The 15,439-nt window shown below is 38.3% G+C and overlaps 1 protein-coding gene across 2 annotated transcripts; it reads right to left on the reverse strand.

The window, feature by feature from the left end:
- Positions 1-1,246: 1,246 nt before the first annotated feature.
- On the reverse strand, positions 1,247-14,224 carry LOC133285314 (protein ZINC INDUCED FACILITATOR-LIKE 1-like). 2 transcript variants are annotated; one of them, XM_061482530.1, is made up of 17 exons: positions 14,064-14,224; positions 13,320-13,360; positions 12,177-12,237; positions 11,980-12,082; positions 11,791-11,893; positions 11,575-11,628; positions 11,429-11,491; positions 11,034-11,083; positions 10,820-10,895; positions 10,412-10,600; positions 10,215-10,302; positions 9,470-9,555; positions 9,269-9,376; positions 9,070-9,114; positions 8,880-8,968; positions 8,384-8,427; positions 1,247-1,693 (listed from the first exon to the last, which is right to left on the reverse strand). In XM_061482530.1, the coding sequence occupies exons 1-17, from the start codon at positions 14,209-14,211 to the stop codon at positions 1,581-1,583; spliced, it is 1,461 nt and encodes a 486-aa protein (XP_061338514.1). In that variant the 5' UTR covers positions 14,212-14,224; the 3' UTR covers positions 1,247-1,580. The 2 variants fall into 2 exon arrangements, with proteins under 2 accessions (XP_061338514.1, XP_061338515.1); XM_061482531.1 differs by lacking the exon at positions 13,320-13,360 and having other exon boundaries at positions 14,064-14,193.
- Between the last annotated feature and the right edge of the window lie 1,215 nt (positions 14,225-15,439).

Raw genomic sequence — 15,439 nt, forward strand, 5'->3', positions numbered from 1 at the left:
TATTTTTCAAATTCCAAACTTGTAGTTTCTGGTTCCTCAATTTTTATATAAAACTTTCACAATCTTAATATTTCCTACAACTACAGCTCATAAGACGGAGTAAGGGTCGACCCAAAACTTTCTTTTTGAAAAATTATGAGATTCATTAATGATATAATATCTCATTATCAGATAATTTCATAGATAACTCATCAAAATTACTCAGTTAATTCCCTCGTAATCTTTTATAGTTGATTATTACCCTAAATCATGTAGGGCTGGCAATATGGGCTAGCCCGCCCCGGCCCGCCACTAGCCCGCCCAAAATGGGCTGGCCCGCCCCGGCCCGTCTTGACAAAATGGGTTGAATTGAGTAACCCGGCCCGTTTTATGAGTGGGCTGGCGAGCTACGAGCCAGCCCGCCTAAAATAAAAAAATTAAATTTTACATAAAATCACATAAAAAAATCTGCATAAAAGCATACAAAAATCTGCATAAAATCCTAATGTGCTTATAAAACTAAGAAGATCAGTGTTTAATAATCTGCATATAAATATGCATCTTTCAATCCAAAAATAATAATAAAAAAATAAAATCATATCAGGATAAAATAGAGTAACAAAACAAGTAACAAAGTATTGTATGAGCAGTCCACAACAATTCAAAAAAGCCACTTACATGCAGAGAAATCTAAGATACGGAGCTACATAACAATTGGGTAACCTAAAAAAAAAAAAAAAAAAAGGACTTGGCGGGCTGACCCATATGGGCTTGCGGGTTTGGCGGGGCGGGTTTGGCGGGGCGGGTTTGGCGGACTGGTGGGTTGAAAGACTCAACCCAGCCCGCCCCATTTGGCAGGCGGGGCGGGCCAGCCCGGCGGGCTCAGCCCATTTTGCCGGCCCTAAAATCATGTACTTAATTTGATTTATACCTTATTGTATCAAGATATTGTTATCCGCTCATGAATGAATCGATACCCCTAAATGTAACGTGCGTATCCCAAATTACTGAAATTAGGATCACTGAACAGAATTTCTCATTCCTAAAAAATAATAGAAAACGATCAATTTTAAAATCTTGTAGCTCATTTTTCCTCAGCTATTACTTCGAAGGCCTTAACCATATACATATACTCTTTAGCTTTATGTGCCCAAGAGCTTTGTACCTTATTTAGAATGTATGTATTCGAACTTGAGATTCAATTTCTCGTTACACAGTAGCGAACGTTTTCAATAGTAAGTAACATACTTCCATAAACTTAGCCGAAAGAAATTTATAAAAGGCCATGAAATAGAATCATGAATCCACTAAGAGAAGTACAATTAACATCCGGTATTTTTTTCTTTCCACTTTCCTTTCATTGCTTTCCTTTTTTCTGTCTTGTTTATTTTTAATTTTTTTGGTGTTGCTTTCTCATGTTATTTTAAATTTTTTGGTTGTTGGGGTGAGTGCTGAGTTAGCAATTGCTGCTATAAATTTAACAACACGCATCACTGGTTGCCATGATGACAAAGCTAACAATGCACCTAGCTATAATCACTGTCCCCAATAATAGACAACAGCCCGGAAATGATGCATGTCTTAAGCAAGATTAATTGCTATCAATGTAACTGATCTGTGTGTGTTTTCTTCTTTTCACTAAGGAATGGTTTGAACATCATTAGTATTCCCAGTATTTCAACTACATTCAGGACTAGGAAGACCGTATGGGTGCCTGCAATTAAATGTACAACTGTAAGTTCCTAGACAGCAAGCAAGCTAACAAAAAAATGGCATGTTCTTAATTATATTGACATCATAAGTCTAGCTAGACATAGTTTATTGGAGTACTATAACATTGTATGTACTCAAAGACAGCAAAAGAGATTAGAACAAGAGTTCACCCGTCATTCAATTCTACATTTACTTTGTTTCTCTGTACTTCAACCATATTAGATTAATAGAAATAAATGCAATATCTAAACTCACGTCCCAGGGAGTGGATTCTCCCAGTGTTAAAATTTCATATGAACTATTCGTATGAAAATTGTTTATCTTTCTCTTAATTGATATTAAATAGATGGGGTTCAAATAAAATTTATGAAAAAAATTCACATTACCATGTCATATGAGAGAATCCATTCCATGTCCCCACATATTCAAATCTGTTGTTAAACACTTTATCCTATAGAAAAAAGTTAGCTATGTTCTTTCCTATTAATGGACACCGAAATTGAAAAGAAAAACATTTAACATTTAAATTTAGATAAAGGATTTCCATCTACAGTGTGTAAAGAACCAATTCAACCCAAAAGCTTAAGCTTTTGAGTGAGACTACATTAATGGTTTTATATATCTCAACACGCCCCCTCACACGAGAGCCCACTGGGCTTGACGGGTGGAAAATGCACAGGCCCATTGATACAACCCTGCTGCCCAAGCCCAACAAGAATTACAACAAGGTCTACAAAAGGGATCAACATAGAAGAACATGGGCCACAACTAATGGGAATGGAAGCCCAACCATCACCAAGGCCATGGATGACAATGCACACATTCGGTTGCAACAGAATTAGGGAACGCGTTGCCACGTTGGCAATGCAAGAGGGGATAAGAGATCGTGGGGGAGAGGTAGCATGGGTATCTGAAATCTGAAGGAAATAGAATTGGTCCTTGGGAGAGTTACAACACCTCTCGAATGTGCTGAAGTTTGTTGTTGCTGCGTTGCTTTCTTGTTATTTCATTCGGCTTTAGTTTTGTAATTGTAATTGCCATTTTAATTCCTGCCATTAGAACGTTGTTGTTCCATTTTGCTGTAATTCTGCATTTTATTAAATATATCAGAAAAATCCAGATTCTTCTGGGCCCAAATACCTTGTGTTTCCTTTTATTATTCTCTGTTATAGTAGTGGGTTGTATCAATTGGTATCAGAGCCTGGTTAAGGATGTGACTGGATTGAACCTCCTGCCATGTGAGCCAGAGTTCTCTCCATTCGTCCCCTCATTATCTTCGTGAACATTTCCTCGCATTCGTCTAGCCATTTCGTCCAGTCGACGAATGATCTCTGCAACTCCACCTTCGCTAGCATCCACCCTTCGTAATATCTCGTCGTTTTGGATTTCACTCCTGCGTAACCTTTCTTCCATAGCCTCAATTCTATTTTCCATGTTTCTAGTTACAACCATCCCACAGAGCTCCTAGATCGGAGCTCTGATACCAATTGATACAACCCACTACTATAACAGAGAATAATAAAAGGAAACACAAGGTATTTGGGCCCAGAAGAATCTGGATTTTTCTGATATATTTAATAAAAAGCAGAATTACAGCAAAATGGAACAACAACGTTCTAATGGCAAGAATTAAAATGGCAATTACAAACCAGGCGCTTAGACATACCTTTGTTTACTGGAGAAGACGCGTACGGGTGGATTAATAAAGTTGAGAGGTATTTTTCCGTCATCGGAATGGCAGACGAAGATAAGATGACAGCGGTGATGGTGACGCTAGAAGGGGAAGCGTTGCAATGGTATCTATGGTGGGAGATAAATAATCTGCACCCAACCTGGGAATTCTTCAGACGTGAGGTGTTGAGCAGATTTAATCCAAAGGCTCTGGACAATCCTTATAGAGCTCTCTACACGCTCAAACAAAACGGAGCGGTGACGGAGTTCAGGAGTGAGTTCGAGAAGGTCATCGGTGCGTTACGGTTCGAAGATGAAGAGCTTTTGAAAAGGGCATGGCTTAATGGTGTTCGAGGCAGCATCCAGGAGGAATTGATGATGAGCCCAAACATTAGCTTATCGGAGATGATAAAATTTTCTCTGAAAATTGAGAAGAGAAATGACGCCTGGAGAGAAGAGGGGGTGAACAACGGAGGGAGATTTGGGCCAAGCAAAGGTGGCCAGGCCCAACGCACTTGGGCAAATCAGGGTTATAATAAAAGCACAGGCTGGACCGGTTCGGGTTCCTCCAATTTGGCCTTTTCGGGTAGGACCGTGGGCCACAACTCACTTAATCCAACTCACTCGAGTCCTAATTTCTCTAGGGCACAAAGTGACGAACAGCTCAAAGCTTCGACGACGAAGGGAGTCTCAGGCACAGTCAACCCGAGCGGTGGGAGCGGCCAGTCATCTGAGAGTCAGGCGAGTAATAATCGACGGCTTTCAACGGCGGAGATGAGGGAACGCCAGGCGAAAGGGCTCTGCTTCACTTGCAACGACAAGTGGAACCCGAATCATCGGTGTCCATTCAAGCACCTCCAGGTGATGATAGTCGAAGACAACGAATTCGACGAAGTGGAGGCACGTGAGCCAGAGGCGGTGGTGCTCGATGAAGCAGACACACGAGTCGGAGAAGAGGAAGTAGCACCTCAGCTCTTAATGCAATATCTTTTAGGGCTCGCTTCAAACCAAACGCTCAAAGCATGGGGTGAAATTTCGGGGGTGAGCATAGTAGTAATGATCGATTGTGGAGCATCGAGTAATTTTATAAAGCGAGCAGTGGCTGAGAAGTTGGGGCTGCTTGTCACTGACACTTAGACGTATAATGTTGAAGTGGGCGATGGTCATAACGTTTGCTGCCAGGGGGTGTGTAAGGAGGTGAGCATTCTGCTGCAAGGAACGAAGATCATCCAAGATCTTTACATCTTTGATTTGGGGAGTGCTGATGTGGTGTTGGGGTTAGAGTGGCTGACCCAGCTTGGAGAGATCAAAGCCAATTTCAAAGACTTAACTGTGAAGTTCATGCAGGGAGATAAGGAGGTTGTAATCAAGGGAGACCCAACCTTGTTTCGATCAGAGGCCTCTTTGAAATCTGTTGTCAAGGCGCTGCAAGATCAAGGCCAGGGATTTTTCCTGAAATCCGAAGAGGCAGGGGATCCGGCAAGTGAAGCTCCATGGGACACTTTAGAGGACTTACTGGTTGAGTTCAGTGATATTTTCCAGAAGAAAGGAGGGTTGCCACCAGAAAGGGTTCATGATCACGCAATCAACCTGAAGCCAGGAAGCATAGTACCCAACATTCGGCCTTACAGGTATCCACATTACCAAAAGTCTGAAATAGAAAATTTAGTGGCTGAGTTGCTTGGTGATGGATTCATTAGGCATAGCACTAGTCCATATTCCAGTCCCATGATCTTAGTAAAAAAAAAAAGATGGAAGTTGGAGGGTTTGTGTTGATTATCGAGCCCTGAATAAATTGATTGTTTCTGACAAGTTTCCTATCCCGGTTGTTGATGAGTTGTTGGACGAACTAGCAGGCTCCACTGTTTTTTTTACTTGAAATCTGGGTTCCACCAAATCCGAATGCGCGAGGAAGACATACCCAAGACGGCTTTTAGGACGCACCAAGGGCATTACGAATACTTAGTGATGCCCTTTGGCTTGACGAATGCACCTTCATCATTCCAAGCTCTTATGAATGATGTGTTGCGTCCTTTTCTGAGAAAGTTTGCTTTGGTATTTTTTGACGACATTATGATTTACAGCAAAGGGGAGGAAGAGCACTTAGAGCATCTGTGTGTGGTCTTTGAGGCTTTAAGATCTAATTCCTTGGTTTGTAATAGGAAGAAATGCAGTTTCGGTAAGAGCCATATGGAATACTTGGGGCACATTATTACTGCTCAAGGAGTGTGTGCAGATCCTGGAAAGGTGCAAGCCATGAAGGACTGGCCAACCCCAAAGAGTGTCAAGGGGTTGAGAGGATTCTTGGGATTAACTGGGTACTATAGAAGATTCGTCCAGGATTATGGAAAGATCGCAAAACCATTAACCGAGCTGCTTAAAAAAGATGCATTTAAGTGGAATGAAGAGGCAGCGAAGAGCTTTGAGGTACTGAAAGAGAAGATGAGCACCGTCCCTGTTTTAGCCTTACTTGACTTCACCAAGTTATTTACAGTGGTCACAGATGCCTCAGGGAAGGGAATTGGTGCTGTATTAATGCAAGACAACCGACCCATTGCATTCTTGAGTCAAGGTTTCTCCCTCAAGGCTCAAGGCAAGTCAATTTATGAGAAGGAACTCATGGCCATAGTGTTCGCGGTGCAAAAGTGAAAGCACTATTTGATGGGTAGGCATTTTGTCATCAAGTCCGATCAGAAAAGCTTAAGGTTCCTTACTGACCAGAAGGTGTTGAACGAAGAACAACAAAAATGGGCAGTGAAGCTATTGGGTTTTGATTTTGAGATTCAATACTACCCGGGCAAGGAAAACCATGTTGCTGATGCGTTATCTAGGCAGATGCAGTTGTCCAGTCTCACTACATTGCAATTGCCAGCATTGGAGGACTTGGAGTTGGAACTACATGAAGACAGCAAGTTGAGAGGCATCATACAAGACCTGTTACTCGACAAGGATGCTCATCAAGGCTTTACTTTGAGAGGAGGCAGGCTGTATTACAATGGGAGGTTAGTGTTATCTAAACATTCCAAGTTTATCTCCGTTCTTCTCCATGAATTTCATGATTCCAGTTTTGGGGGCCACTCTGGGTGTTTTAGAACCTATAAACGGCTTGCCGGACTAGTTTATTGGGAGGGCATGAAAAAAAATGTAAAGGATTATGTGGCTGCCTGTGTGATTTGCCAGCAGAATAAGGCACAGAATTTAACTCCAGCTGGGTTGTTACAGCCCCTGCCAATTCCAGAAAAGGTTTGGGCTGACATATCAATGGATTTCATAGGCGGATTACCTAAGGCTTTGGGGTTTGACACCATTTTTGTAGTGGTCGACCGCCTCACAAAATATGCACATTTCCTGCCCCTCAAACATCCTTATACAGCCAAGGACGTTTCTGAATTGTTCATTAAAGAAGTGGTGCGGCTTCATGGTTTCCCAGCCACCATTGTGTCTGATAGAGATAGGATCTTTATGAGCACTTTTTGGGCAGACTTGTTTAAGAGTGCAGGTACCAAGCTCCACTATAGTACCGCCTACCACCCACAAACCAATGGTCAAACAGAGGTTGTAAACAGGAGCTTGGAGGTTTATTTACGATGTTTCTGTGGGCCCAGGCCTAAACAATGGCCCTAGTGGCTCCCTTGGGCTGAATTCTGGTACAATTCCACATATAAGGATGCCACTGGGATGACACCATTTAAAGCTCTCTATGGTAGGGACCCCCCTCATTTACTTAGTAGTGATGGCTTTATTTCAGCTGTAGATGCTCTGTCTCAGTCACTGTTTGATAGGGATCAAATATTATTGGATTTGAAACATTGCCTCATCCAAGCCCAACATAAGATGGTTGTCCACGCCAACCATCATAGACGCGATGTCACATTCTCCCCAGGTGATTTAGTTTATCTTCGGCTTCAACCTTATCGCCTTAAGACAATTGCAAGACGGGTTAATGAGAAGTTAAGCCCCCGATTTTATGGTCCCTATAGTGTATTGGAAAAGGTTGGCGAGGCTGCCTACAAGCTACAGCTACCACGTGATTGTCAAGTCCATCCGGTTTTCCACGTGTCTTTGCTTAAGCCAGCTGTCAACCCAGTGCCAAATGCACAGCCTCTGCCAGCAGTGTTATCAGAAAATTGGGAGTTGGTTGTAGCGCCTGAGAAGTTGGTGAAATGGAGACTGTCATCACAGGGGGAGCTCCAAGTGCTCATCAAATGGCACCAGCTACCAGATTTCGAAAATACTTGGGAGTCTTTTGCTGTCATTAACACCCAATTTCCTCTTTTCCACCTTGAGGACAAGGTGCTTGCGTTGGGAAGGAGTATTGATACAACCCTGCTGCCCAAGCCCAACAAGAATTACAACAAGGTCTACAAAAGGGATAAACATAGAAGAACATGGGCCACAGCTAATGGGAATGGAAGCCCAACCATCACCAAGGCCATGGATGACAATGCACACATTCGGTTGCAACAGAATTAGGGAACGCGTTGCCACGTTGGCAATGCAAGAGGGGATAAGAGATCGTGGGGGGAGAGGTAGCATGGGTATATGAAATATGAAGGAAATAGAATTGGTCCTTGGGAGAGTTACAGCACCTCTCGAATGTGCTGAAGTTTGTTGTTGCTGTGTTGCTTTCTTGTTATTTCATTCGGCTTTAGTTTTGTAATTGTAATTGCCATTTTAATTCCTGCCATTAGAACGTTGTTGTTCCATTTTGCTGTAATTCTGCTTTTTATTAAATATATCAGAAAAATCCAGATTCTTCTGGGCCCAAATACCTTGTGTTTCCTTTTATTATTCTCTGTTATAGTAGTGGGTTGTATCACCCACCTACCTGTGCGAAGAAAGAAATTCCACTAGAAAGAAAGTGGGGGGCGGTGAGGATCGAACCCGGTACACCGAGGCTCTGATACCATGTAAAGAACCAATTCAATCCAAAAGCTTAAGCTTTTGAGTGAGGCTACATTAATGGTTTTATATATCTCAACAGTGCATAGAAATGAGCATAATTAGTTGAGCATCGTACCTGGGAGGAAAGAAGCATCCATCCGCTTTTGTGACCAAGTTAATCTGCATTGACCAAGAAAATAATAAGAAAATTGACGATAATTTTCAATATATCATAGTTGCAGTCAGAAAGCATGTAGATCAAAACTTCTACTAATAAATAATTTTCAACTGCAAATGGATCAAAGTAGAGTGAGAGTAATCTCTATTAACTCTTTACTGACAAAGCACAAGATACATTGACACAAAACTTAGCTACCAACATATTTCAATCTCGTCAGCAAATAGTCAGGTTTGAAAGGACCATATGAAAAAGAAACTTAGCATGAAGTTTTAGACACGGATGAATTAGATTAATCTATATTATATATCATGTGTAAAACCTGTACATTAATATGCAAGTTTTATAGCATGTATCATTTGTGATATTAATCCCTTGTACAGATCTACATTTCTATTTTTGAACTACGACAGGTAAGTTGAACAAAAGCTGAAGAAATCATAAGAACACTCACACTGCACCACCTGCAGCAGGGCCAATAGCTTTGAATAGAGACATAGCTGTCATAGCAATGCCATTAGCTGCCCCCCTTTGGTGTTGCTCCTGTTTTCCAAATCAACACGTCATATATGCTACAGTCCATCAAAAACTAATCTCAAACTTTGTAAGGAAACAAAAGATAATGAAATTATCCAAAAATTTACCACTGCTCTGTTTTGCATAAGGAATAAACCAGTTGTAATTGTCAACTAAGTCCAGCAAAAAAGAATACAATCAGTCAAATTTGTATTATAGAGAACCTTTTCTAAATCAATTAAATTGATCTAGTGAATACAAATTCAATTCAATTTAAATCCTCAATATCACTCATGACTGGCTAAATAAATAAAGAGGTGCACTTACTGACAGAATATTCTTCAGAATAGAAGCAATACTTATCACTATGTATAGTGTTAAGCCTGACAACATTGCTATGAAGGGGTAACTTTGTAAAAGTGGTACGGAAAACACCTGCATATGTAACCAAAGTAAGAAGACATATTTTAAATAACGAACAATGAAATGCTGAATTGCAATAATTGCCACAATTAGGTGAAAACTGACCCCAGAGATGCGGGCAATGGTAATAGGTCCACAAGCTTTTTCCACATATGGGTATATGGTAAGTTGGTAGATCATAAGTGCAAAACCTGACCATATGAGAAGCCAGAAATTATACAAAATATATATAACAATGTAATAGGAATATAAAGATCAACACTGAATATAAAATTATATATCTTTGACACTATGAAAACCCAGCGCAATAAGCAATTTTGATATAGGTATAGAACCAAAGGAATAAATGTAATACAGTTCCAAGTGGTATTATATTGTCAATACTCTTTCAAACTGATTAAATTCTGAATTATGTAGTATACATGCCTATTTTATCTGTTTCCTTTTTCTACATAAAAAGATAAAAGAACCGTTCGACCAAAGTTATAGCATCCCGGAGTATTTTAAATAGAAAGTTAGGCAAGAAAAAATAATAAATAAGCCTGAATAAATATACAATCATATAAAGTTCCGTTTATCCGACCAACATACAATGGAAACGGCAACTTTTTGAGATCAAAGTAGTTTTTACCATAGAAAAGTACTGACTAATCTAGATTTGAGCATAAAAAGATATGATATTCGAGACATATGGCATGTGACATCAAAATACACATGTAATGTTACAAAGCCACATTTCAGAATATGATCAAATGCATAAAATTTATGCGAAATCTTTATGGATGGAAAGTTAGCAAAGAAACATATCCTCAACATTAATAAACATCTATTATAGGTTCCAAAGATGCACCTGATACTGCAAGAACATTACCAACATCATCAGTTGTAAATTTCAAACCCCCCAGCCTCATAGGACTGACAGCCCATAACGAGAAAACCTAAAGAAGGAAAGATGGATGTACAGATAAAAAGAAGCATGAAAATCCATACAGCATATATTAAGTAGATGCATAGACCATTTTTAACCTCATTAAGTAGAAATCATACCTCTTGATAAGCGACATCATGAAGTGCAAAAACAGAATAAACAAGGATAGCTGACATTAAGGGCCAATTTAGGAGGAGGTTTTCATTCTTTTGGATTATCTTGCCTTCGCCAGCCTCGCAGCTTCCATTCTCTAAAGCTTCGGTGTCATCTGTGGACTCATTGCTATCATTGTGGTTGTGAAGTGTTTCCTGCAGGTATTTTAAACAATTATATTGATGAAGGAGACAGACAATACTGTGAAAACAGTGAAGACAAAGCAGTGCTGAGCTCAAAAAATCATACAAAATGATGCAATGTTACATTATAAATTGGCATCATAAAAATGTTAAAGTAAAAACCACAAAATATAAAGAAGATAGAAATATTTCTATTTACTGAACAGATATTTTAAAACATAAGATACATACCGGAATCCAGATACATGCAATAGCTACTGATAATGCAATTCCTGATATTATAAAGCACGGCAAGAAGTATGGAAACCTGCAGGACGATTATTATGTTTTTGACAAATGAAAATCCGCACCTCATTAAAGGATAGAACGATAGAAAGACAAAGATGGGAGCCAAATTTGGATCCTTAAGTTTTATAAAATTAAAAAGCAGGAAAAGTCCACTTACTTATCCCAAAAAGAATCATTTGGAAATATACGCGGATATTTCTCTACTGGCTGCAATACAAAATTTCACAAAGTATTAGAGAAACAAGTAACAAATGTGCACATGAATGTATGCCACTACCCGCGCGCGCACGCACACACACAAAGTGAGAGAGGGAGAGAGAACTTAAAGTCACAAAGTGTAAAAACATTCAAAAGGACCATTTATTTTAAATATGGCAGATGGATTTAAAAAATCTATCCTTTCTAATACTCAATTAAATACAGAATTTCAGGCATCAGCCTTCTCAATATACCAGAGGTCTTTCAAAACAAGTCAACTTAAGTCCATATACAAAATTCAAGGCTTTTCACAAGATGAATATTATACTTCAGAGGGCAAAGAATAAAAATAACCTGAGCCAAATAGCCTCCCAATGCTGGACCAATGATTAAACCTATGCCCCAAGCTGCACTGACCTAAAAGCAGATCACACTTTGAATTATCATGATGGAAATGCAGTTCTAAGAACTGAGAGTAGACAAGAGTTGATGAGGCTTACAGTTGAGAGTCCTAGAGCTTGGTGTTCTTCTCGAAAAAGTTCAGTAGCATAGGCCTGTTAAATAGAGGAGTTTGTCAAATACATATATAAATGGAAATTTGTAATTTTGTGTCAGATTGAACATGTATACAAGTGCAAACGTTCTGAAAATGTATGCTGGTGCTAGTGGATGAAACATTAAATTGCTAATTATATTAGATGTAAAAAAAGTGTTACCTTTACTGGTCCAAGCACACCATTCAAACATCCGAGAAAAAATCTCGTGATAACAGCCATCCAAAAACTTGTGCTAAGGCCAAATAGTGTGTTGAAAATGACACTGAAATCAAGTAAACATTGATAATTATGGGAAACCGCACAACAGAGCTTAAAGAAAGCATCCAATTCATTCCCAGAGATACCTACACTGAGATAACCCCTATAATTATAACAGGTTTTCGGCCATAGCGATCAGCTACAATTCCCCAAAATATAGATGTCAAAGATCTGCCGAGCATGAATGCAGATCCTACAATATTTTCAATCATACACGCATCACCAATAAAGAACATATAACAATGATAAAAGATTTCAAAGAATGGAAATACTAAAAATAATCTTACCCACATAACCAGCGTAAGAACCAATATCAGCTTCTGTCTTTGCAATATTAAAATCCCTTACCTGAAAATAATTGTTGCATAATTGAGGATGATATACTATGTGCATCAGTAAGTTAAACATTAACCATTATTTGATTTCTTGCTATTTCATAACAAATGAGAAAGCACAAAGGAAAGCAATAAGCAATTAGAAATAGACAACGGCACATCCCATAGTTTGCAATTATCAGTCACACTGCAAAGTTATTCAGTTAAGCAGGAACAAAAATTGGTACTTTGAAGAAAAATAATGAAGGGTAATTTGCATATTGAAGAAAATCTTCTGATTACTGCCTCAGAGAGGATTGGCTTTTGATTGGAGTGAACTTTATGCATTTCTTGATACAGTAATTAGTTGTTTGCAAGCCTAAATTGCAATTTGGTAAAATGGGTCTCATTGGAGGAGTGAAATTCATTCACATTAGCCAAGGTACTCAAAGACACACTTTCCATTAATAAAAATTTCTTTCTAAATTCAACACCTCCCTTTAAAATAGCTCAAATACATCCCTTCCATATATAAATTATTCATGGCCATTAATTTTCCAAGAAACAAAGTACTAGTTTGAGTTAGTAGTAGCGGGAACCACCAACAGGGAGAGGACTTCCTTCTTAAACAATTTTTAATTCCTTTAAGAATGGAACAAAGATTTTAAAGCATATGTTTATCCAAGTACAGTAAACCAGCATTATGGAACCAATTATTTATATTTAGAACAAAATGATGATCAAACAGTGACTTGATGCTCAAATTCATTTTTTAAAATACCCAAAATGATTAGGAAAAAGATCAGCATGAAGAAAAATAATTATAATTAATTGAACCAACGATGTATTAGTTTCCATTCCATCAGGAAGTAATTGGCAGTCACTTTCAAAAAAATAACATGAAGATTAAAAATAGTATGCCCTTCTTATCTACATTTTTAATTATAAATATAAAATAAAATAAAAACTCAAACTGAACTTGAAACACTCCAAATAAAACAAATAAATCGTCCTCCATATGTGTTCAGGCAACTACCAAGAAATAACAATGTCATAAAATCAGACTATGCATCATATGGAAGGTGACAATAAACCCTCGTAGATAGTTAAACTCACCATGAAATAAAGAAATGGAAAGAGAGATGATATAGGCAGCGCTGTAGAGGACAAAATAAAGAGACATCATAGAAGGACAAATTAGTTTTTCATGCAACAGAGGAAGACAAGGTTAATTGATGGAATCAAACACTGAATTTTACATCAAATTATTAAGATTGAGAATCCCATAAAAACATTTAACTTTAATTTTCTCACACCACCAATATAGGATGAACTCCTTTTTTGAGCTAAGGTACATGATTTGAGACATTCAAGAGAAAGATAAAACCAAAATATGAATTCAACCAGTCACCACTAAGGAGTGACTTTTTTCTGATTTTCTCCAAGAGAGTGGGAAAAAATTATGAACTGAGGTTAGGAAAACTTCCCAACAGAATGGTCAACTTGAAAAGTTCTAGTATTGCAGCTTTAGCAGAAAAGATTAACTCTTAAAGAGTTATAGAAACATGTCAGCTTTTTATGCAGTCATAAAAAGGGGAGGGGGGGACTAGTTTCAGTTTTGGCAATTCTAGGAAATAGCAATCTATGTAAGCAACTATTTCTGTTTGATGAAAAATAAATGAGTTGTTCAAAGGGTAGGTCCACCGACACCACAAATTAAGGATTCTAAGCATACACTAATAATGGTTAGAAGGGTATAATCAGCATACTTGGCACTCACAAATACCCCAAAGTTAGTTCTAAACGACAGAATTGGAACAATCAAATTGTCCAGAAGTGAAAATAGAGTTCAATGCTTACTTGCACATAACACCACCATCCAAATAATCAAAAGATTTCGAATGGATACACTCTGGTTCAGTTCTTTGGCTTGTTCCACCTTACAACCAGGGCAGTCCTTATAGTACTGCTTCTCCAACAATGGCTGTCTGATTTTCTCTTCTCCCATGTTTGCAAGAGAACTCAACTTCTTGTTTCACGCAGGTCCTTCTTTCCTATGTCATTTTATATGCAGCATAAATAATACTAATATAATTATAATAATAGGGTTTTAGGAGAATAATGTAACATGATATAAGAAAATTTTCCTACCCTCGTAATAAAGAAGAGAGAGAAAGTGGAATGATGAAAGAAAAAAAAATCATGTGGACCCCACCTTTTAATTGTATGTGTAGGAAAGTTTTGTTAAGTTATATAACATGATACTAATAAAACTCATAATAATAATAATAATATAATCAGAAAAAAGAGACAACAACTATCAAAGGCGGCAATGCTTTAGCCACATATTTTTTAAATGTTTTTGAAGCACGAAAAGAAAAAGCCAAAGGTCAAGCAAACATACACACAGCACGTGGAGAAAAGCTTTGGTGTGTGAGAATGGGAAGTGTGTTAAAATTTTATATCATCTTATCTTGTGAAATTTTTGTGTTTTTTTTTTTCTCTTCAAATGTATTAAATAGGTGAAATTTAATTATTATTAATAAAGAAAAAAATAAACATAAAAATTTCACATAACTTGATCATGTAAATTGGGATACACCACCCCAAAAGCTAGCTCAGAGGGTGGGAGTGTCCAAGGCCTTATAAACTCCATATTAGTTACACATAGAACTAATGTGTGACTATATATCTCAACACATCCTCTCACACAAGAGCTCATTGGGCTTGAAGAGTGGACAATGCAACAGGCCCAGCCTACCTGTGCTAAGAAATCCCACAAGAGAAAGTGGGGGCGGCGAGGGTCTGATATCACGTAAAGAACCTTGGATACACCACCCAAAAGCTAGCTCAAAGGGTGGGAGTGTCCAAAGTCTTATAAACTCTACATTAGTTGCACATACAACCAATGTGCGACTATATATCTCAACATGTCAACTCTCTCTTCTCTTTTATCTATCTCTTTCTCTCTCTTAAAATGACACAAATTTACATCCTTTACAATGACACACATTTTTTCCAAAATTTTAACATCAAAATATTAGTTCATCTGAATGAAATGAAATGAACAACACAAAAGCGTGGTCTCACACGTTATATGCAACAAGACAAATGTTTTTTTGCAAGTGGCATTATTGCACACATCACACGATTAAAAGCGGCGAGAAAGTCCAACTCATATATTTTTTTTTTTGAATAACAAGTCCAACTCATATTTAGGAATAAAGTACAACGAC

This window comes from Gastrolobium bilobum, unplaced genomic scaffold (assembly GCF_033153095.1).
Source record: "Gastrolobium bilobum isolate Gb01-03AN ecotype WA unplaced genomic scaffold, APGP_CSIRO_Gbil_v1 utg71954, whole genome shotgun sequence".
Classification (NCBI taxonomy): domain Eukaryota; kingdom Viridiplantae; phylum Streptophyta; class Magnoliopsida; order Fabales; family Fabaceae; genus Gastrolobium; species Gastrolobium bilobum.